Source organism: Drosophila subobscura, chromosome E (genome assembly GCF_008121235.1).
Source record: "Drosophila subobscura isolate 14011-0131.10 chromosome E, UCBerk_Dsub_1.0, whole genome shotgun sequence".
NCBI classification, from domain to species: Eukaryota; Metazoa; Arthropoda; class Insecta; order Diptera; family Drosophilidae; genus Drosophila; species Drosophila subobscura.
This window is the reverse complement of record NC_048531.1, coordinates 10952767-10977267: the sequence shown is the minus strand read 5'-3', so window position 1 is coordinate 10977267 and position 24501 is coordinate 10952767. Positions and strand designations below refer to the sequence as shown.

The window sequence follows — 24501 nt, the reverse complement described above, 5'->3', positions numbered from 1 at the left end:
CATTAAATTCAATTAGCTTTCATCAATTAAGTGTACGCTACGCTTTGCTCTACTGGGGGGACAGCTGGCAAACGCCAGCAATTGAATGGCCATCGCCCACACTCACCTTCGGCGCGAGCACGCTTCTCGAACTCGTCGAACAATCGATTGACCTCGTCCATTTCACGGCGCAGGCGTCGCAGCTGCGGATCATTGGGATCGCCCTCGCTGAGCAATTTGTCTGCATCGTCGTTCAGGGCGCGCCTGATGGCCGTACGCTGCTCGGGGCCCATGGCAAGGAACTGATCGAAGTCCCAGCCCTTCACCACCCGAATGGTGGCAAAGATCATGTTCTGGCGCAGACGCAGATGCTTCTTCTGCCACAGGGCCACGGAGCGGTCGAACAGACGCTTCAGACGCTCGGCAGCGTCGATGGCCTCCTGGTCGGGCGGTGGCAGAAGCAGACAGGCACCGGGTATGGAGCCCTCCTGTCCCTTGGCCGTCCTCACGCGCCACTTCACACGTCCCGAGTTGTCCAGCAGTGTCACCGTTTCGCCCTTTTCGATCTGCAGCTGTCCTTGCTGCTTGTAGGCGCAGATGGCCTGCACGGGTCCCTGACGGTTCACCGGCTGGCGGCGCTTGTTCAGCGGCACAATCGTCTGTGCGCGACGCTGCAGTGTGGCCACCGTCTCGCCAAAGCCATTCAGCTCCTCGCGCAGATCCTGCATGCCACGCAGCAGCGTCTCACCCTGATCCAGGCCAAAGTCGGACTGCGAGAACTTGCTGTTGAGTATCTCGTCACGCTTGGCCAGCCACTGCTCGGCGTCCTTGATCTCGCCAAAGAACTGATGGTACTCGGTGGCATGCTTCAGGTGCACCTCCAGGCAGAGGGTCAGCTGCAGCAGCCAGGCCCACTGCTGTTGCAGGGCCGTCAGATGTGCCTCGACGCACTTCGAGGCCGGATGCTGCTGATTGAGCAGAGCCTCTCCACGGTCCAAGATGGTGGCAAAGTGCATCTCACGCTTCTCCAGTTCGGACATAAGGTTCTACATGAGAGAAGAGTGTCCGTATTTTGATTAGTAGTGAATTAAAAGTATCGAAAGAGAAGTGCACTTGGTCGGAGTTTGCTTTTCGATTGAATTTCAATGGAATTTCATAGTATTTTTGAACCAATTCAGATCTTACCTCGTCGCCATTACCAAATGCACGCTTGCAGAAACAAAATAGAAGCACAACACTCATATGAAACTAGCTCTAAGATAATGATCTCTCTCTCTCTCTCTCTTACCTCATAGTATCTGTGCACGGAGGGCAGATCGAGTTGCTTGTCCGCCCAGTCGCGCGTGATCTCCACCTGTTCCTTCTCATTGAGCCACTGTAGCTCCGCCGAGGCTTGGCCCAGGAAGTGCTGCAGCGAGTCCAGATCGGACAGACGCTTCGTCGAGGTGCTGAGCAGCTCCGCGTAGACCTTTTGCAGCTGGTTGAGTCGCTGCTGGTAGAGATTGAGCTCGTCACCGGTGAACTTTGTCTGCTGGCGCTCGTCGTTGAGTATTTTCGAGTGGAACTGATCGATGATCTTGTGCTCGTGCTGCTGACGATCCAGTTCCTCCTTGACCGATGGCAGATCGCTGCCATAGTCAGCGGCAAGCAGTTGTTTCTATGGATAAAAAGACAGAACGGATGTAAGACTCGGTAGGACTCCCTTCCAAGACTCTCTTTCTCTACTTACCAGCTTGTTCTGGCACCATTCAATGTGCTCCTGCAGATCGCGGAAATGGGGATTCGTGTCGATCTGACGGGACTCGACGACCATGCGCGTTTGACGCGTGACGGTCGTCTCATGGACGGGATACTTCAAACCTGACAGCTTCTGTACGAGGTTCGTGTGGAAATTGGTGCGCAGTTGAGCCCAGCGTTGGTGCAGTTTGTTCACCTTCTTGTGCAGCTCGCTCACATGGGGATAGCGGCCTTCGTTGAGCACATGGCAGTCCTGGTTCATGTCCTGTATGGGCTCATCCAGATGCCGGATCTCCGTCTCGAGGGATTCCACAATGCTCTTGGCATCGACGGGATGCAGCCGCTCAATGCGGCGACCCTCCTCGACGATCCGGGTCTCCAGATCAGTCAGCTTTTGGTCCACATGCTTGATCTCACGCTGCACCTTGTCCGCGAGACGCTGCAGCCGCTCCAAGCGCTCGATCTCCTGCTGCAGTATCACCTCGCGATCCTGCAGGGCTGTGTTCATGCGGTACCAGGCCTTCTCGATGGCATCCGGCCGTAGTTCGGCCTCCACATCCACCTCGCCCACTGTCTCGAAGTACCGCTCCAGCTCCTTGTAGATCTGAATGAGCTTGGACTTCTCCCGCTTGCGGGCGCTCACCTCCTCGCTGCGGAAGCGCTGCAGATCGCTCAGCAGACGCTTCATCTCGATGAGCGTGGGCGGGAAGGAGCGCTCCTGCAGGTAGGCGGTCTTCTCGCGGCACCAGTAGATGAATTGTTGGGCCAAATCGCGGTACTCATGCACACGACGTTGTGACTCCATGTCGAACAGTGGATGGATCGAGGGCGGCTCCGGGAACACATCGTACAGCGACGAGATGTACGTGATCAGAGACTTCTCATCCGGCTCATTGGTGTCCACATCTAGGCAGAATCATTGTGGAGCATTAGCTATGGCATCAAAGATTGAGCAAAGGTTTTGTGGCTTACCCTCGGGATCCAATAGACGCGTCACTCCATACTCCTTCTCCACAATGTGGAAGGCCGTCTCTAGGCGGTCACGTGGCCGATCGTTCCTTGCCTTTCGCCAGTCAAGCAAGTCCGGTCGGTTGCGGTGCACCAGGGCCGAGAAGGCCAATCCATCCCGCCACGACGATGTGAAGTCGTTTACACGCACGCCCGGATACCGAGCCGTCGAGCGGCGTGCCCATCGCAGCAAAGCCTCACGTGCGGATACGTTGTCCTCCTTGCCCACAACAATATCGGAGATCTGTCGAGCACAATAGAATAAAGCGTTAGCAAAGGAATTAGCAGTATGAGCAAAATCATTATACAGAAAGCAATTGGAGCAAAACTGAGGAATTAATATAGAACCTTCCCCCAAGACACCCTTTACCTCTCTGCGCTGCGTGGAAGACGACTCAATGGCCAAAGGGGCGGGCAGAGCGCGTCGATACTCCAGCTCGGAGCTGCGTATCATTTTAGCTGGCGGCAGCAGATCCTCGGCAGGCTGCGCGTTCTCCTCGGCACGGCTCAGCGTGGTCACCTTGCGGACAATGTGCGTGGTCACGCGCCGATGGCCATTGGGAGCCCGTTGCGATGTCTTGGTGCTCTCCACGCTGGAGCCCAGCACTTCGGTGGAGATGCGCTTGTTGCGTGTCACCTGCTGGTAGCTGCTGCTGCTGCTGGCCGCCTGCGCCGTGTTCCCGCCAGAGGGGACCAGAGCACGACTCTCCGTGATGCGCCTGCCATTGCCGGCCGCATCCTGGAATGTCACCGTGCGCTCAAAGTTGGTGCGCTCGTGGGGCAAACCCACGCTGCCCAAAGGCGATGCTCCCGGGTAGTCCGTAATCACAGCCTCGACCGTCCGCTCCCGTTTCGTTTCATGGCGGTAGCGCAGACTGGAGTCATCGATGTTGGTGGTGATGGGCGGACCGCGGGAGGAGTGGACCACTTCGCTGCCGCTGCTAAGGATGTCGCCTCGGCCGCCATTCGTTTGCCGCACCAGCTGCTGCGTGCGCTTAAGCGTCGATTGCGAGCTGGAGTGCATTTTGTCGCAGCTATCGGTTGTTATCGATGCTGTTATCGTTTCGTTTTCACTTTGTTTCGTTTAGGTTTCGTTTCAATTCGTTTCGTTTTGCGTTCAATTTGCGTTTCTTGTTGCTATTTTTGTGCGTGATTTCAAAATAATTGTTATTCTTTTGCTTTGGATTCGTTTCGTGCTCGCAGACAATTGAGTTGCCGCCGGTCCGCAATTTGCGTTTAATTAAGCCAAAGCCAAAGCCCAAACCAGCCAAAGCCAAAGCCAAAGCCTAAGCCGAAAACCAAAAACCCGGCACCGGATGTCTTGTTCTATTGCCCACCGGTACGCCGCCTGCGCCATCGGCATTGCCCTAGACATTGGCAGAAACCCCACAGCGATTGCCAAGTAGAGTGAACTGAACGAACTGAAGTGCTACATGCGGGGGGAAACTGGGTGGAGGGGGACATCCATCCCATTGTTGCGAATTATTTATTGTGTTGTACGTACACATAATTATCTCAACTGCCTGTCAGTCTTGCTCTGGGCGCTATTTGCTGCTTCTACTGGTTACTGGTTACTGCTGCTTCTTCGTCATTTGTGTGTGCAAAAAATCCCATTCCACTCCATAACTACAAGTTCATGTGTGCGCGCTGAAACATGATGGGCAGCGGATTCATGAGCTTCGCAGGCACGCAAATTTTGCATGGGGAAACATTATGGCAATGGAACAGCAAGCATTCACCGTTTGCTCTGTTCCCGAAAGAGAAACGATCGAAACAGGAAATGAACGAAAGCTCTAGCAAATATTTGGAGTCCAATATTTATAGCAAACAAGCAGCGAGTCCTACAATGACCAGAGTAAATAGAGGACAAGTGTTTCCAGCTGTACATCTAAATCAACAGGACATCTTTTGGTGTATTTCCTGTGAGTGCCATAAGGTTCACAGCATATTCATATTACACCTCAACTAATGTATGCTTTGAAGCAATTTAAATAGAAATCTCTTGATTGATCTGCTATATGGCTCAAGATCAATAAGACAGTTGTCATGACCAAAACGCTCGCCCACCCGGGGAACACATACAAAAATAAAAACGAAATGTTTGCTTTGCATTTGGAAACGGAGACTGGAGGTTGGAGGTTGTCGTTGCGCCTGTCTACGCCTGCGCACCACCGTGACCAGACCAGACCAGGCCAGGCCAGCACACACACATAAACATGTGGCAGAAAAATGCTAATTGCAACATTTTTATACACTCACACATGGGCAAACTATAAACGATCTGCGAGGTTTTTATGTGATTATTCCAAAAAAATACGAAAACAAAAAATACCTGAGGCTGATGCCAGGTCTTAAAAGTGTCTGTGGAGGCGTCTCTAAGAGGCGTTAATGGCTTGACATTTTCAATGACTTTCGAAGCGGCAGCTTCGACGTAGCATCTGGTAATGTGGTACGGGTAGCAGTATATGGTCGTTGCCCATTTGGGGTGGCTACTGTTCGGAATGGAAGATGCTCGTTCGGATGCTTGCCAATTTGCATTGCTCAAGCGCTGACTGCAAGGCACTATCAAATAATTTAACAAATTGTCTGTATTTTCGGGGAGCCTCATAAATTAAAATTAATAAAGCAACAGTGGAGCCAGTGGGGAGAGACAGCTTCAACCAGAAGATAATAATAAACCACTTGAGGAGAGCGTCGTCGTGTCGTTAAAAATGGCAAAAGCGAAAATACGAGAACTAAAAGCTCTGAACTGGAACAGGGGAACGCGCAAGAGAACGAGAGACAGACACTGACAGCAGAGGGAGAGAGCGAGAGTACGTCATTATTTTACAGCTACTTCTATACTTTACTTTTCAGCCCATTCTCATTCCCATTCCCATTCCCTTTCCCGTTTCCATTTGTTTGCAAACAAGCAAACGAATTGAGAAATCCACTCAGATTCGAGACCCACTTTAATAATAAACTCGTCATAAATAAAAACAAAAATAATTGAAATAGGTTTGAGGATCGAAGCTACGGAATGGAACTCAATTGCAGTGCTCCGATTGAAATCAATTGGAATTGGCGGCATTTAATAAATCAAACAAAACTGATTGCAGTCGCCTTAATAACGTTGTAGATGGATCCGCAGATCGGATTGGATCGCTTGGAGCGCTCGCTGCCCCCCAGGGTCTGACATCATACGGTACTCGGCAGGAAGGAGAATTAATTGAACAACTTTGCAACACTTTTGGGCTTTGGCTTTGGATTGCAGTTTGCACTTGCTTTTTTTGGGGGGAGGTAGACACTTTGTCGGCGGATTGTGATGATGGGAACACACGCGACGCGACGCGTTCGGTGAGGTTCGACGGTTCGGCGGTTCGTTCGGAAGAGTTCTGGTTCCGCTACGGAACGCATGCAAATATAAACATGGAGAGCGGCGGCATCAAATGCTGTGTACGGCGGCTTCTCGACAACAACTAAACGCGATCTGGCCAAGTTAAAATGCTTAAAGTGTGGCTGCTGCTGCTACTCAGGTGTTGACGTCGATGCCAGCGCCTGCGCCAGCGCCAGCGCCTGCGCCAGCGCCAGCTCCAGCGCCAACGCCGGCTGCGAAGCGCGGTTACAGGTGAGAATAGAAAAACAGAAACCGAAACAGAGTGGAATTGGCACACGGCGATCGCTTTTGTTGTCGCTGCTGCTGCTGCCAGCTGCTTCTGCTGCTGCTGCTTCGGCGTTGGCGTTGGCGTCAAAAGCCAAAGTCGGACTTGTATATGGATATGGAATCGCGATCGTGCTGACAGCTGTGCGTGTGTGGCTGTGTGTGTGTGTTTTCGAGTGTGTGGCTGCCTCTGCCATCCCCGTTATGGATTGCTGGCTTCGCTGCCGCTGCCGCTGCCGCTGCCGCCGCCACCGCTGTTGCCGTTCCACCTGATTCTGCCGCTGCGGTGCCTCTTTGATGACGTATTTTCAGCCAACACCATGGCAACGACGCCAACGTCCACGGCAACGCCTACGCCAACGCATATGTAACGCAGAAAGAACAGCAACCATCATCAGCAGCAAAATTACAGGTTGGCAGCCCTCTCTGACTGACTCTCTTCGTGGCCTTAAAGGGTTCAGGAGGGAAGCGGCTCCCATTCAGTGGGGTACGTCATCACAGGTACTTCTTTTTCCGTATTCTCACACATCAAAAAAGACGGGCCAAAGAATATTAACAATGGGAATTAGAAGAGGAAGAAGTCTCAAACGCAAAAGAAACCAAAGAAGAAGGAAGAAAAAGCAGCCCAAGAAGACAGAAAAAGAATGCAAAGAGAAGAAAGAAACAAGAAGCAGTAGTGGAATGTATTAAACAAGCGAGAACAACAAGTTTTGATTAAAAATCAGCAACAAAAAACTAAACAAAATTAAAAAAAAAGCTTACAAACAGTTGGCCAAAAGCAGATACATATATGTATATATAAAAATAGATTCCAAGATTCGTGGTGTAGAATCCCTCCTCTTTGGGCCCATGACCCCATGGTATTTTAGGGTTTTTGCAATTCCAATTTACGAGCAAGTCGCCTCATAACACATCACGACAAGACCATTACACCAGAGTGACCCAAAAACATGGCCAAAACAGAAATTATAATGATGGTGACCAATGGCTGTCGACAGGCTTACATCAAATGGCAGGGGAAATGGCAAAGTAAATTTAGAAATGAGGAATTAGGGCTATGGGAACAAACCAAAATGTGGTGTACCACACACCCTTAAAAAACTTGAGACACACAAGTGAATGCTGCAAAAGAGAATCTCAGTGAATTGCACTTCAAACGCTTATTTATTTAGAGCTCTAGTAAATGCAAATTAGTAATCGATTGCATGCCTTTCCCCAGGCCACATTCTAGCCTAAAAAGGGCACACTGAGAGCTTTAGCTTGGAAAGTACACGATTAATAGCCTCTGGTGGGTGTCTACAGATTCGTATTGTACACTTCTATAGCTGATTTACCCAGACGGAAGTAGAAACTGACGAGTGGCTTGCTTTGATTTATGTGTGCAGTAACACACTTGGCTAATTAGCATGTTGCATGCCTGAACTGTCTGTCAATGCCCCATATGGGCTAAGACTGCAGCTGTTCCAGAGCTTGAACGTGCTGCACAGGTACGTGTACTGTATGTACTTGCTGGCCTGGCTATCTTTATATTTATGTACATGTGTAATAAATACACATTATGCATTAACTGTTTTCAGTGGCTGTTTTATTCACACACACTCTCAAATGGCTACAGTCAACAAAAGAGAGTCGGATGGGTGGCCGGGCAGTTTAGAGAAGGTTCGGCCCGGTCCGGCCCGGACCCTGTCCGGTATGCACAAATGTATTGCAAATCTAATTAGCCACTGCAGTGGGGTGCAGTGACAGGGCATGCCACAGGCCTATTAATACCGATATGATGCAACCCAGTAAACAAATGCCGCATTATGCTCATAACTATCGTAATTTGAGCAGCACTTTGCACTTGAGGCGTGTTGTTTGTGGTGGGGAAACAAAATGAAACCAGTAGCTGACACTTTTTCATGTCCATGTTCCGTAGCCATTCCCATTCCCCAGCACCCACCACCTCAGGAATCCCCCATGTGTGTAGCCCTGTTCCAAATCGGAAATTGTGGGTGGCTGCGTGGGCGCCACACTGTGGCATTCCTTGGGATATATCATGGCAATATTTGCCTAGAAACACATTTACTATATCTGTATCGGTATCTGTCTCTGTATCTGTATCTGGGCAATGGGTTGCATTGTGTCCAAGTGTGTTTTCCATTCACATTAATTATAAGCCATTTGAGACACGTTTACACTTGTAAACGCTATTCGAGTGCAAACAACTGTCGAGTTTAACTTTTATAGACAGATCACAGATCTTTTGGCATTTGCATACCAAGTGGGAGAGAGGGAAAGAATATTGTGGATGGCTGACTGGTTTCCTTATATGTGCACATCGGCTATCGATTCGATTTATTAATGAAACTTTGTTGCTGTTATTTTTTGTTGTTGTTTTGTTTTTTGTTATCTGTTTTTGATTTTTGCCCAAGATTGCTAAAGATAGATTTCGAGATGTCAACCCACACACAAACGAGAGAAAAACCATTCAAAAATTCAGTCATCAATGTCATAAATTAAGACGAATAAGTGCATTTGTTGTTGGATTGTTAACATTCCATATTGGCCATTTTGGCCATTTGATATGCTCCAAACAGCTGGTCACATCTCGCGTTTGCTGCTTGCCTCCCTGCCTGCCGCCTGTGCGTTGAAGTCTTTCGTTTTGTTCCTACAGCAGCTCTGCTGCTGATGTCATGGACAGGGCAGAAAATACTTTTATATTTATTTGAATTTCGGTTTATAAGTAATTCTTGTTACTGCCTTTGGCATTGACTTTATTGTAACACATACCGCGACGTATTTTAATAAATCAAATGCCAACAAACGAATAACAAATAATAATAATCTTTTTTCAACTTCGAACGATGACGTGAGAATGTGTCTGCTGCTGGAGCCCAGCCATTGTATTTCGGGGTCTCGTCTCTCTGTTTGTCAGTTTGTCAGTTTGTCAGTTGGCTTTCTTTCGAGGCGTTACTTCTTTATGCCTCGGCGACTTGGCCAAACAACTCGGTTCTGGTATTTTGGCCAAATACAAATGCCTCGCATACATACTGCTGCTGTCTGTGAGATACTCCCCCCAACTAACTAACGAGCAATGAAAAATGGCAAATTGCTTGGAAAATTATCTGATGCTCATAATGGAAACGTTTGTCAGAATTGTGGAATCATTCGACACAGATCTCACTGTCTGCCCCCAAGGGGTTGTTCCATCATTTTATTATTCAAATTCAGCAATTGAGAGGCTTAGGAAGTTGATGTGGCAGCCGCAAGGTTATCTAAATGGTTTCTGACTGGAGATGTAGATAGGCATTGGGGGTGGCTTAAAGAGATCTAAAAACATTAAATCTTTTAAATTGATTGCGGTATAGTGCCAAGTCGAGTGTTCAGCTTTACAAATTGAGTTCGCAACTCACTAAATGGAGTCTAGAAGCTAAACGAAACATCTCCCATTTGCTTCTATTGCTCCCATTTATTCAAAGCTTTCACAAATGATCTCTAAGCGCGAGTAGTCAACGGCTGAACAGTTGGATTTTCTATGACATTTAGAATCTGACGTAAAGCAAATCCCCTCAAAGTCACTGATTGATTGTTGTTGTGGGTGGTTCATAGATCAAATCGATTTGCTTGCACAATTTATAACTTAATTACAAGCTAAGGAGCGTTACAAACTGCCAGCGGCTGCTGTTTTGTGCAAATTGCTGCGACTCCGCTCGGAAACAAATAATAATACTACTCATAGCATTTTGCCACAAAGCTGACTGACCTACAAAAAACATTGTTCATTAATTGAATACCCGAGCCCGAGCCGCGTACACGAAACTGTTTTTGTCGCACCCAAATGGAAAATAGGAATTATGTCATAATTGTAGGATGTCGGTTCGGATTTGGGTATACTATATAGCATGTATATATGGATCTGGGACTGAGATTCCAGATCGATAATTTGGTATGCAAATCAAGAAATATCCTTTTAAGTCAAGATCTGGCTGGTGGATTTGCATATTCCGCTGCCACAGATGACATCAGACACCCGCAACTGCAGCAAAAACAATATACATAAATCCTTGGGTCAGACAATTGTGGCTGCGGCTGCTGCTGATGCTGTCGCTGTCTGTGGCCATACAACAGACAAGAAATAATAAATAAAAATCCCAGCGAAACAGTAAATGACGCGCGATTGAGTTTCACATTGTCAAGTGATTTACAATTCGTTCGCCTCAATTGAATGAGCGCCATTTGGCAGCCCCGGTGGCTGTGGCTGTTGCTGTTGCTGTTTCTGTTTCTGGTGCCTGCGTGTTGTTGCCTCATGGTCGGTGAACTGGCAGCATCATTGAGCATTTATGTGCACCATCGATCAAGTCGGAGTCAGGCCACAGCCATGCGAGGCTCCAAGCTTGAAAATGCATCTGCGTTTGTCGCAAATTACGAAATATTCAAGTTTTGTATTGCATCTAGTTGCTGCCACTGCCACTGCTGCTGCTGCTGCTGCTACTGCAGTTTCTGTTGACACACATACTGACTGACTGACTGACTGACTGGCTGGCTGGCTGGTTGGGGGGATTGGTTTTGTGCGGAAATGTGTGCGACATGACGACGATCTTGTTGAGATCGATGATCGATGATGGTGCCGCTGATGAGTAAGCGCCTGCTGCAATTGATTGCCAAAACATCCACGACCCATGCCTCTGCGATTTATTTTAAAATTTAATTCGATCTAAAAATCGATAGAATTCGGAAAACTTATCGAAATCTCAATTGGATATCGATCTCTCTCAGCTTATATTCGATATTATGTACATGCCCATCAAGTGCATCCCATACTTATGTATACTTTTGGCCCTGGCAGCCGCTTGTTGACGGTTGCCGTTGTGTAGGTGGCCCAAACTGGCTCAATCCCAGCGCTCGATCCATTGGCCGATCAGCCAACTCACGGCCTTGCAGCTGACGAACTGTAGCAGCAGAAACAGCAACAACATTGTTATGTATGTCAGTCAGCGACGGCGGCCAAGAGAAGGCAATCGGGTTGCCTTAAAAGGCGGCGCCGCGTTCGCCAAAAATTTTTAGGTAGATCTTGCGTAGCTTGTAGCGTGTCAAGACTGTAGCACCACGCTGCTGCTGCTGCTGCTGCTGCTAATGTGTGGGCTGCCGAGTCGACGGCTCAATGAATCGATCGAGCCAACCAAAACGCCCAAATGAAAACAAACTCTGGCCCGGGGGGTCACCTTCAACAGCCGAGCGCGGCGGTACGTGGGCGGCGGTTGTCTAGATGACTTTGAGGTGCCCACAGTCGCGGGACTGTGGGTACGCCCACAGTTTTGCTCCAATTACTCAATCAATGAATGCGTAGAATGACGAAACGCATTACCATTACACGGAATGCCTCACTCACCTGGAAGTGCAGTATAATTGTCCAGATCAGGCCCAGAGTCAGCTTTGGATTGCCATCCACAATGTCCTCGGCGCGTATGTTGACCAGCTTGATCTTTTTGTAGCGCAGAAAATCCAGTGCCATTTGTGCATTCTGCAGCATATGGAAACGCATCTTACCTTTCTCGCGTGGCTAAATGGGAAAGACGGATGGAAGGAGAGAAGGTGGTTGAGCGAGAGCGTGACAAAAGTGAATTGAAATCCAATGAATGGATGACCACTCACCAGGTGTTCGCCAGAAAGCACCTCCAGGAGTGAAAGTAAGTTGTGACCATCGCGCAGATCTTCAAACAAGTCCACCACACGACGATTTGCCTGAGGGTGCGGGTGCGGGTGTGAAAGGAATAATAATGGTACATACACAAATAAGTAAAAGGTAATTTCGAAAATTACAAATCAATTTAAGAGCTACACAACAAACATGCAAACAAACTCAAATTTCTTTCGAATGAACAACAAAATAAACATCAAAATAAATGCAAATAGAAATAAGATTTCCACGAGATTAATTGCAGAACAGAAAGCCAAAGCAGCAACGTAAACTTCTCTCCGAAAAGAGTTAAATATCAAAGAGATAAACCCTTTCACTTACAGACTGAGAACAACAGGGTATGCCATTTGTGGTAACACAAACATGTAGCATAGTATAGGTCTGAAAAAATGATTTTACATCAGTTTAAGGATTCTGTAAGTGTTGCAAAACGAAACTATGTTGTGTTGGATAATACCTTGGCATACTTCCAATGCTGCTTGGAAAATAATTTAAAGTGTTCGGTTCAGATTTCATTATGTCGGTTTTATTTTAAGCAGAGGTTCCATGTTTTTTGAGAGATGATTAAATCATAATCTACTCACCTTTTTCAGATGTTTGTTAACCCATTTTGTGAATGTCTTCTTCTGAATGGCATCGCGCTCGTCTAAAGGCAAGAGAAACAACAAAAGTTCACATTAAAATATATTTTTTAGCAGAGCTCATTTTGGTTAGTATTCGTATCAAATCATGCAACATTCGGGGGAGTTTGTGCCGAAAGTAGTCTGATGTGATGCTAAACCCGGTTCTGTGGGGGTATGGCATCATCGCTGATTGAGAAATGAATAATTTATGTAAAATGTTCAAATGTCGAACGCCCACCAATCAGCAGAACATAAATTATTTAAGCAAACTATTTATGTATTTTCATATTTTATCATCTTCTCTTTTTTTAATGTTTTCTTCTTTTATATTTTTTATTTAATTTTTTATTTTTGAGTGCGGGTGCTGGCCTGCGGCTGTAATTAATTTGCTTTAACGAATGTTTTACAATCTTGTAATTAATAATTGATTTGATTTTTTCTCTCTCTGTTCTGTCTCTCGATTTGGTGAATTTTCAGGTCCTAAATAAACTTTGGTCAGCGATTTTTTGTTACCTGATAAACACCAAAAACCGATAAGAAGGAGGAGGAGGGGAAGAAGGGGACCCAACTTTGATTTGTTGTGCTGACACATGGGTGTTCATTTATAGGAAAAGTCCAATCTATAGATAAGCTAATGGTCATGTTCTTCTTTAACTTTGGCACAAAAACCCCGAACATGTTTCAAGTTGTTAAACGGTTTGTGCGGCAATTAGTGGGGGTAGCAAAACAACAAACGCTGCTTCAGGCTGATGGCTCCACAACACAACATCCATGCAGGGTCTATTGTAGTCTCGTAGTAAATGTGTACCGATATGTGGCACATCCCAACCGATTTCCCGTTATCTAATCTCAGCTGTAGAACAAAGAAAAAGCCCAGCACTACTCTGCAGATCCGCAAATAAAGTTCAACGTCAATTCACAATCGAACGAATGGAAAGGTCTGCTTCCCCCTTCAATAAAATTGTAAAAGTATTAAGTCGTTCAATAAACCCGATAAACTGAAGTGCCATACAAATAAAACAATAAACAGGGAAATAACAGGGCTGTAGGAGGAGGCTAGACAAGAAAAGAGGATGAAAAGCGCCTCAACTATGAGAGGCAGAAGCAGAAGCTCAAAAGCAAAACAAAAACGCGAAAAGATAAAAACAACTTCAAGGGAGAGGGAGGTAGAGAGAGCAACTGTGGGCGAGAGAGAGACCGATTAAACGAGTGAAGCGACAACCTGTTTGACTGTCGCTTACTCTCTTTGACTCTCTCTCTTTTTTGCCTCTGAATATGAAAAGGTTCGAAGCTGAAATGCCCTTGAAATAATGTTAGAGAAGCAGCAAAGGAATTGTTGTTAAATGTACGCGTATCAGAATGGGTTAAGTACATATAATAATAAGTAATGTAATTATTGGCCAACATTTAATACATTAAATCAAAGCAAATGATTTTAGCTTGGCGTCGACGAGTCTAGTAGTGAAATCACTGTCTAAAATTTAGAAACACGAAATAATCGTTCAGGCGATAAGAACAGCTGCATATATAGGGGTGTATATTTGTATGTAGCACATCGTGATGGATCGAATATTTAAGATTGATGGAAAGCGAACTATGCCAAATCACATTATAATCAGAGAAGGAACTTCAGTCGAAGATCTCGATTAAAACAGGTACGGTACAAATTGATTATTATTTTTGGAAGATTCATTTCGCTTGCTTAGTTCCGGATTCTTTTTCTTCACCCTTTTTATAGGTAACACACTTCCTGTACCCTTTTTGCAAACTAGAGATCTCTCTCTCTCTCATGCCGAAGAACGAACTTGAGTCAGAACTGGAGATTAAACATGTTCCTTCCACCTCTGACTCATCGGTTTGCAATTTTCCATTCAGGCGCATTCATTCCACCTCATTCCCCCTCTCCCTATCTCTCACTCTTGGACCTTTTCTACCTTCCAACCATTCATTAATGGAGCTTTTTCTTTCAGTGAAAATCTTTCTGCACGATTGCATTCAAACTGGAATCGTAATCGGGCAGCTCTTTTATCTTCTGGCCAATAACAATAATAGCAACAGCAGAAAAAAACGTTCATAAATATTCACAGAAAATTTTTGTTTCTGTTGCTGTTGTTTCTGTTATTGTTGTGCAAAGGTGTTCGACTTCACACACACACAAACATAGAACGCTATCGGAGTTTCTTCTGTGTGTGTGTTTGGTGGGGCGTTTTGAAGAGCGCGTGATGATGTCACGTTCTAAGTTGGATTCGTTTTCGACGATTAAACGTTCGTTAAGTTGTCTTTGTTATACTCTAACCGAGGGTATAGTTGTTCTTAAAGGTGTTTGTCATGAAATTGAATACTTTGAACCCTGATTGTCCTAAGGGGAGTAGTTTTTGGCACGATCACATTCTTCTGTTGTAAAATCAGATTTCTCTTTATGAACATAGCATGGAATAGGGTATCTAACGATTCGGCCAGCAAGGCGAACCCTTCCTCTCTCTTTTGGTTTAGTTGCTGGAAATATAAGAGTGGCTTCTTTGATATTTGTTAATGTTTATTTTTGCATTTAGTCGTTGTCATTGATTAGCACTCTTAAAGATATGTCACACGCACACAATGCACAATAAAATGTTTTTTTTTTCAGTGAAGGACGTTCGTTCGGTGTTTTGACCATTTGCAATCGCCAATGATAAGAAACACCAACGATTCCAATGATTCCAACGATTTGCCCGATATAAACTATGAACTCAGAGACTGACAGAAATAGTGATGAGGGAATGAGGGAATGCAGTAACCAAAATTCCGATCGTATCTATGACAAATTCCCAGCGCCAACGGCGCCAACAAATTAGTCTGAATAACTATTTAGTATTTAAAAAAAAAACTATACACAAAAACCACTCATGAATGTTTACAAAAAGTCAATAAGCTTCAAGCTCGTTTTGAAAGGCAAATGAGTTCGTTCGGGTTTGAAATTCGAGGAATTCTTACTGTTAATTTTGGCAAAATAGTCGTCTTCGGATGACCGCTGATGATGATGATGATCGCCACAGAGAAACCTCATCACCAGAAACCAGACCAGACAAGACCCCCACTCTAACCAGTTTCCCACAAATATGTATGTACATATATTTGATGTAGACATTAACCAAGCTTTTTTCTTCTTCCCAACTGAACCTCTGTTAATCAAACACTTTTGGGGTGCTATGCTGGCGAAATGCTTCCCTCGTCAAGGTCAGGGCCTGGGGGACGGGACCCTTTTATTTGAACACCGTTTGATGTGCCAAGAAAGGTGTTTCGGTGTGGTCGATCCGCGACCATCGTGGGTTTGTTTGCCCAAGAAGTGTCAACAGCTTTATGAGTGACGGAATATATTATATTTTAGAATAATTAATATCATTGTTGGTTAGCCAAAAGCCGTGGAGACAGGGGCACATAACCCTGAAGATCCCTGGTGAATGTGCAGTGCATTTCATGCGTAAGGGATTTACGATATTAAACAACCATTTTCACAGAACATACTCGATACAGAAACTTGCATTCTTCCCTTATTTGGTTTGGGTTGAACGAATACACAAGCGAAAAGGAAAAAAAGGGAATGACCGAAAATGCAGCCCCATCGAAGAAATTGAGACCCTCAAAGTGCGTTAGATCACGGAAGACTTTTACATGTGTAAATTATGTCTAATCCTTCAACAAGTTCGACCTATTATATGCAAGATATGTACAATGTAGTACGACCTATAAGTTGTGTATATTCCGCCACTGAAACAACTTGAGAAATGTATTTAAATGCCCTGTGACTTTTGTTTTAGTTAGTAGCGTTCTTTTCAAAGACGAGCAAAGTAGCTTAAGCTGCCATATGTTGGTTGCCATGACCTTGACCCTTAATAATTTGCTTCCAACTTCCAAAACTTCCGTCATAATTGTGTGAGGGGTTAAAAACATGTTTTCGTGTTAGTTAAGCTAAGCGCAGCGCAAAAAAATATAGCAACCGAAACAGAATCATAATTGGAATTCTGCTTAAGATACAAAAAATGTATAGAACAAAGCAGAAAATAAGATTTCAAAATGCAAATGATTTCCGCTCGAGAAATTAATAATAAATCGTTTGGACTATCTTTTGGATTGTCAGATTAAGCGGGGAACATACAATAAAGTCTTCTCTGCTGGTTAGATTTTTAGCTGTTAACAAAGGGAGCGGAGCTGGAAGCAATACGAGCAGAACATCCTTCGGAACAGATATTTAACGAAACAAAACGAACCAACGAAACTGGATCATGCCTTGAAGGAAACGGAAACGGATCCCGTCGAGAACTATATCTTTGCCGACTTACGCATTATGTCCCAATCTTCAATAAAATGATCCCAAATGGACATGCTACCTTTGAACTGGGTGAGGGCATCCTCATATCCGCCCTGCGGCTGTGACTGCGTCGACGAGTGCTTTGCCTTTTTCGGAGCCGCCGGACTTCCCTCGTACAACGGAGAGGCTGCCGATACTCCTCCTGCTGCTGCACTACCCACCGAGGATCGGTGATGATGTTGATGATGATGATGACTGTTGTTGTTGTTGCTGCTACTGCTGTAGATCTCCCGATCGCGCTGCTCCCGCTGCGTCTGATGGAAGTCCAAGCTGCCATTGTTGCCGCCACCACCACCACCGGGCGACACAGAGATTCGGGCCGGAGACTGGCTGCTGCTCGTTGCATGGTGGTAGCTCTGATGGTGCGACGTCTGCCGCGAGCTGCTCCGCTTCATCGAGTTGGTGCTCTGCTGATGCGCATGCTGCTGCTGCTGCTGCTGCTGCTCATTGGGATCGAAGCCCAGGCGATCTTTATAGTAGGAATGCGATGTCATCTTGTGGGTGGCACAACATTAAGAGCGAAGTACAGACTTTCCCTCGGACACTTTTTTGTGTTTGTGTATTTATAAATTTTTAGCACGTTTCGGAGTTTTTATTTCTGTCTGTTTTGCCTTGCTCTCTGTGGATGGATTTCTTGTATTTCTTCTTCGGATGGCACTTTGGGATTTTATTTTTATTGCCCGCAATTGACAAACGCTTGGAATGGATGGATGGGGGACTCTTGTTTATCTGCGGAGTTGGAGTATTTCAGTATCTTATACGTATATATATTTTAACGAGCGGCGATGATTCAGACGAAACGCTTGGCGTACTTGAACGTGAAATCATCAGCATAGCCGAAGGCAAATGAGATGCAATTTGCGATAGATCTCTCGAGACGAGTGCGAGTACAAAAAACAGACTAAAATTAAGTAAAAGTTGTCGCCGGTTGCCGCTTGAGGAAGTGTTTCTCTATAAAACTATTTATCTACTATATTGTATGTACATATGTATATCCCCCACTATGATGTCTTGGCGTTTGCCGGCATTTTGTTCCAATTGGCCAAAGGCCAAGAGAAAAAAAAAGACAAGAAAACATGCTGAGCGAAATGTATCTGTCGGATACAGAGCGACAGACAGAGAGGTGCATTTTGTCGCCAAAAGCCAAAGGGGCTCTTGAACTGTCTCTGAGCTGGGGCCACAGCTACACATGTACAATATGTGTATCTGTCGGTTACAATAGAGAAACGAACAGAAGAAGGGCGCGATCAAAATTGCAATTGAAATGAGACAAAAGCTCAAGTAAGAGCTGCCACTTGATTCACTGCTCGCCTCTCTTTTTGCATTCCTTTCCCAACAAATGACAAATGTGAAGTTCAATTTGGGGTTTTTGGTTTACTTTCATTTGCACAACTCTCTTGACCAAATGGTCTTCTGCTGTCTTCCCCATTTCTCTGGGTGTTTCCGTGGAGTTTGCTTTCTTCGGCGAATGAATATAAATAAATGAATGTGGCAGCTGCGGGCCCAGGAGACGGTTTGTTGCTCTGATTAGATACGCACACCTTTATATATAGTGCCTATAGTATATATAGTAATATCTCTGGGAAGACACATTTCATTTCGTGCGCTCATTTTTCATTCAGACTTTTCTGTTTTATTGTTTTCTCATCTTCTGCTTTAGTTTTGCAATTTACTTGTGCATATTTTGCATTTTTAAGGGACAAACGAAATGTTGTTTCTCATTTGGCGTGGAACTTTTACCTAATTTTTGTTGGGCATTAGCCTAGGTTTAGTTTTAGTTTTTCTTTAGTCTTTCACTTTCTTTCTGCCCACGTATTCGATGATTTCTTTCTACACACCCGCCCGCCCCTTCTAAAGTTTTTCCAGTTTTTACATCTTTCACTTAATCATTTTCACTCGTATTTTGTTATTGTTTGTTTTTGCTGCTGCTGCCGTTTCTGCTGGTTCCGTGTGTGCAGTTTTCCATTCACATGCAAAATTTCACACAATAAATTCATGGAAATATTTCTCTGGCACTTTTTTGAACTTGGGCTTTTTGTTGTTGTTGTTGTTTTTGTTGTCTGTGTATGTTCCCATTGAATTGCCCAACACTGGCTGGCACAGTTATGCGGGAACATGTTGCATTTGCTTTTGCTCCCTTTCCTCACTCTCTTTCACTCGTTTCAAGCTAAGCCAAAGAGCGAGCTAGAACTATGACAGGCATGTGTCTGTTCTGAGAAAACTATGTGAAAACTACAGGTACAAATAACGATGGAGAGGGAGAGGTTGAGAGAGAACAGGCAGAGAGATCGTGGCACGACCTGTGCATGCGTTCGGCATGACTAATTTGTCTCTCTGGCTACGAATAACTCTCTTTCTTTGACTCCGACAGTTCCAAAAGGAAAACCCCAAATCAAACACAAACTACTACATAATTTCTGTTATTTTTTGTGCGTGCAGCAGCGATCAAAAGCGAGAGACCCGGATCGCCCCTAAAGAACAATTCAAGCTCACCAAAAAGACACCAAAACTGGTTATTGAATGAAAAGCCAGCCGCCAGCCAAACACCAACAACAACAAAATGGCAAGAAAGAACCACAACTAAAAAAAAACAAAAGAAGTTGAGGTTGAAACTTCTTGGACGGACTGCCTCTGGATTTCGGGGGATGGGATTTTTCAGTGTGTTTGATTCAGGCAAATATTTAAAAAATGCAACACAGCTGCTGCTGTTGGAAAGGACAGACTGGCTTTGGCCTCTTACAGCCCTGTTTCCACTCGCACTCGCACTCGCACTCGATATCGTACTCGCACTCCGCGCTCTCACTCCACATTCTGGTTTGCATTTCCATTCCGAATTCCCAGCCGTAAAGGAATTCCACTTCTCGTTTTTTAAGACGATAAGCGTCAGTCACTCAATTTAGCCATTCAGTTATTTTTATAATGTGTGGTTGTAGTTTTTTTATTTCGTTATTTTCCACTAAAGATAAACACTGGTTTTTCTACAAGTGTTGTTCAATAATTCAATTCAATAGTAATTGTGAATTAATAAGCCTTTTCCACATTTCTTTTTGCACAGAATTCTCACACACACGCGCGGTCTGAGAGGGAGAGAGAAAGACGGAGAAAACCAAGTAGTTTTCTTCGATTTCTGCCACTTTTGCTCACGTTTAGGGCCAAGTTAGACAAACGGCTGGCGGTGCTGATGCGTGTGTGCGTTTGAAAATTTACACACACACATTCACATTCACTAGATTCACTAGAAGGCACAATTTTTATAATTTTTGTTTGTTCGTTATTGCGAGACACCAACCGCTCGGTATCGCTGCTGAAAGTGGAATGCGCTCAAGAGAGCAAACGTTGAGCTGATTGAGGCAGGTGTACTCGTGGCCAAGAAGCAACTATGCAAGGTGGTCTCGTCGGCACAGAGTAGTCTACTAGCTATGCTGTTTATAAGTGCGAGTGAAAGGGTTCTGCGTAGCAAGTGTGAGTGAAACGACAGTAGATGACAGAAGTTTTCTCGCTGCAAAAATTTTAAAGTCATTTTCCCTGCGCATAAGGATTAAAATGTGGACACAAACAAGCCAACAGTGAAAAATAATTGACTCAAAACCGACCATTCGGCAAGCGACGAGACCACCTTGTTCAATTGCTAGTGGCGGCCGCTTGTGTGGGAAGAGAGCGCGCGCGAGAACGAACGAACGGCAAAGAGGCGCCCCACGATCGGGTCTCACTCTCTCCTTCTCTCTTCCACTCCGAGTTTGAGAAAAGCAGCAGCTCCACTCTGTGGGGCTGAATGAATGACCAAAATTGTCATTGAGTGTGCAAAATGGAAAGAAATTCCTCATATTTGGTACGAGTGGCTGTGTGCGTACGAGCATGCCCTGCGTTTGTGTGTGTGTGGTTCGTTGTGGTTTCTGCGGGCAAGAGGAAGCCGCTTAGACGGACATGACATGTGGGCTCGTCGACCAAAAAGACAAACCGCTAATGGTCATGGCCGTTAATAAACAGAAAGCCCTAATTTGGCTGCGGTCTTTTCTTGTGGTTTATTAACTCAGCTGAGCGGGCCACAGGCAAAAAAAAAAGAGCACCAAGGAAATATCCCCACAGTTGTAAACAAATTGCAGTTTTCTTCATATAAACAAAAACCATTAAAAGAAGAAGTAAAAGAGCAGCGACCGCGGCAGACGGCTAGAGTCAAATATTTATGTGTAAAAATAGTAAAAGAATCCATAAAAATGTAAAAGATTAGAGACCGCCAAAGAGAGGTAGAGTAGATAGAGAGAGAGAGAAAGAGAGCAGAGCTGACATTGAGTTGAGTGAGTTTTCGACGCTCAAAGAGCAAGAGAGTGAGCAGATCAGCTGAGAGTTGCGTGAGAGAGCGAGCTTTAAAGATGCAGTTGGCTTTGGGGTGGGTTTTGTTGCGGCGGGCGGCAATCACAAATCTCGTTATGAAAATGGAAAGTTGAATTTCAGCTGGAAGTAAAGCTGCAGCTTGGGCCCAGCAGAGCCGACAGCTGTTCCAGCTTCATTCCGTTTCATTTCTAACGGAAGTGATGAAGAGCGAAGGGAGTCCAAAGAGGAGTCTCAATATGAGTGGATTACACATGAAACTCATATTCGATCATCGGGGCGTGAGTCAGGCCTGGGAATGGAGTGTGACTAAGCTCCGCACCACCACAGTTGTGTCCATAAATGAGTATCGGATTTTTTGGCGTAGGCTTAATGCGACCAAACCAAAGCTTTTGTTTTTTTCGGCTCTCAGCCACACAACACACACCCAAAACGTGCATGGGTAGACAGTACGTGTGTGTGTGTGTTACGCCTTCAATTATTTGCATGTCTCGGCCGCAGTGGCAGTCGCAGTCGAGTGATTCTTGTATCTAGATAATCCAGCCCCCTCCTTTCTGACAGGCCACTTCCTCAAGTGGCAATACGCTCTCAAGACAATCGATATGTGCAAGCGAATTAAAGGCGTATTTTTCACCCTATTTTGCTGTTGTTGTTGAATTGCAGTTGGGTATTATGATTTCGAGCAGATGTTTAACATGGTATGGAGAATCCTTAAACAAACGTTAAGCTATACTTCCTTTCTTTTTTATCGTTGTTTTAATTAGTAATTGCAAATCGCACATCGTTAAGCAGATTTCGTCTAATGGGGTGGGGAATGGGGCAGGCTTTTAATTGCAGGTTGATTGCTTATGGCACTTTGAATGGACTTCTGACACGCCATTTGCGTGTCAATCAAAGTTTTCCATTCCGAAACCAAAGGGTTTCCGAATCCGATTTCAATACATTCGGAAAGGGTTTGCAGCACTCGTGGAGTGGAGTGGAGTGGAGTGTGGGGCTCTTAACTATTACTAAATCGCTCGCTGCCCACGCCGCTTACGCCCATAGCTTGCGGAATGCCGCCTGTCCCCGAGGCACCAACATCCGTCTCAGGCCTAAGTAGCTCCGCCCCTGAGTCTATGCTCTGATGCCAGACAATTTCCCGTTTGGCAGCGGAATGCCGGCAATTGCAGTGGCAGAGGGCGTCGTTTCCACCACAGCACACCACAACTCCCCACACCATCCACAAAAGCACAACGTCATGTGCTTCATACGGTCTGGCCTCAGCTGATGGAGACATTATCTCTGGCATTAACTTTTTGCATATTGTATTGCGAAAGATCCCAAAACAAGAGAGAAATATGTCAATGTGGAATTTTGTCGATACTTTTGTGAACAGTCACAAAGTAAACACAACGGGAATGCCGGATGAGTGGACCTGTGTGACGGGACCTCCCTACAACCACTAAGAAAACATTCAAAAAGTGGCCAAGGGAAACTGCAAATACGCTTAACATTCGGTGATTCAGCTATATCATTTGTACCAGATACATTATAAGACCTAAGGTTAACATATAATAAAGCAATCCAAGAAGGTTTAACAGTGAAAGACTCTTCCTAAAGAGCCATAAATTGTTGCTGCTCTTTGAACTCGGGTAAAAAAGTCTAAGCAGGATATTCAGAAAATAGACAGAGCTCCTCAAAAAGTGTATATGGATATGGTGCCAGGGTTCCTCTGCCCTACTGAGCACTTTGCAAACAAAGGTGCCAAAACATAAACAGAAAACGGTGAAAAACAATGTTGGATGTAATATGGAATATTCGTGTAAGTTCCACTTCACCTCAAGGGTGCCCCTCGGCAACCCTACATTGTTGTAGTGGAAGTGGAAGTTGTGACCCAGTGACTGTAGTCTGGAGGAGATCCAGTAGTTACTTTGCTCGGTGTGTCCCCCGACCCATCATATCAGCAAACAGGTTTCCCCAGCTGTTGTGGGCGTCCCATACTCACACTCATTGTCGGATTTGTATTCGTGTATTCGTTATTCGCTTGTTGTTTAGTTTTATTTGCGTGTAATGTCATTTAAATGATTTTCTGACAAAGGCCAACTTGTTTCACTTTTGCAGCAGTGACGTCATGGTCACTCCACCCACACAGACAGCCAGCCAGAGAGACACGCAATCGCAGTCTGAGATACATTATATATAACAGGTCATAAATATCTATAAACTGATATTGAACGCAGGGCTCTGAGATCATTGCAATTTCTGTGAAAGTCAAGTCCCCAACGCCTTGAATGGAAAAAGTGAAATAAAGCCACTTGTGATCCACTCGCGATATGGTAGCAACAAAAACATTGCACAACATCTGCTGGCTGAGGGGAGGGGCGGAGTATCTGTATCTTCCCCCTCGCTCTTGCTGGAAGACAAAGTATCTTGACCTCGCGGACTGTTGGAGTGTGCTGCTGCTGCTGTTGCGCTGCTGCTGCTGCTGTAGTGGATTGTATCGTCACTGGCAATTAGTAGCGTAATTAAATATTTGTGTACAAATAATTTGTGTGTAGATATGTATGTACTGTATTCCTTATAGATTTTATTTTTATTCAAGTGCTTGTCGGTTCTTGGCTTTGATCCGGAATCCGAAAGCCTTATTTCTGTTTCGTTTTGGAGTTGACAAATTGACACACAAAATTGCTTATCTTAATGACTCAGAAGAGGTTGTCGCAGGGCCAGAGATAGACAGCAACATACAAACATTCAGATAGGGCGGGTGTAGGGTGATGGAGATGGGATTTTCGAGTGACAGAGAATTGTCTGGGAAAGGTGCCATATGGTGTACAGTGCCATAGCCTTGGGGGAAGTACGAGTTGGAAACAAAACAGTTTCGAATACGAGATATTTACTGCATGCTCGTGTGAATATTATTCACGAGTGTCACCTGCTATTTTGGGGAATAAAAGTAATATTACAAGTATTATCAGGCACTCGAAATGTATGTTGCTTATTGCAATTCTCGGGCAGTTAAGACTATATATTTCTATCATTCTTTAAACACCCAAGACACGACCCTGAAAACGATCATAAGTCAACGAGAAACGAACCCTACCCTACCTATAAGAAAGCTCGCATTCTCGAACATAAAGAACTCAACAGGTAAACAATGTGGAGAGGCAGACAAACCCTA

General features: G+C 45.1%; 1 protein-coding gene across 41 annotated transcripts in view; it reads right to left on the bottom strand.

Moving 5' to 3' along the window:
• LOC117891140 (microtubule-actin cross-linking factor 1) overlaps window positions 1-24501 on the bottom strand; it is a 67485-nt gene that overhangs the window by 38844 nt on the left and 4140 nt on the right. For 17 of the 41 annotated variants that reach the window (XR_004648613.1, XM_034796349.1, XM_034796360.1 and 14 more), the window contains exons 1-10: window positions 16987-17744; window positions 12629-12690; window positions 12502-12519; window positions 12366-12425; window positions 11999-12088; window positions 11736-11906; window positions 2689-2968; window positions 1709-2622; window positions 1268-1636; window positions 107-1025 (exon numbers count right to left, since the gene is read on the bottom strand). Coding sequence is in view for 40 of the 41 variants with exons in the window: in XM_034796349.1 (XP_034652240.1) it covers window positions 107-1025; window positions 1268-1636; window positions 1709-2622; window positions 2689-2968; window positions 11736-11906; window positions 11999-12088; window positions 12366-12425; window positions 12502-12519; window positions 12629-12690; window positions 16987-17509 (3406 nt within the window). In the remaining variant the exon portion in view is untranslated. Of the gene's footprint in view, window positions 1-106; window positions 1026-1267; window positions 1637-1708; window positions 2623-2688; window positions 2969-3094; window positions 3826-11735; window positions 11907-11998; window positions 12089-12365; window positions 12426-12501; window positions 12520-12628; window positions 12691-16986; window positions 17745-20159; window positions 20321-24501 lie in introns of those variants that run through there. The other 24 variants (XM_034796363.1, XM_034796384.1, XM_034796383.1 and 21 more) reach the window with 13 other exon arrangements.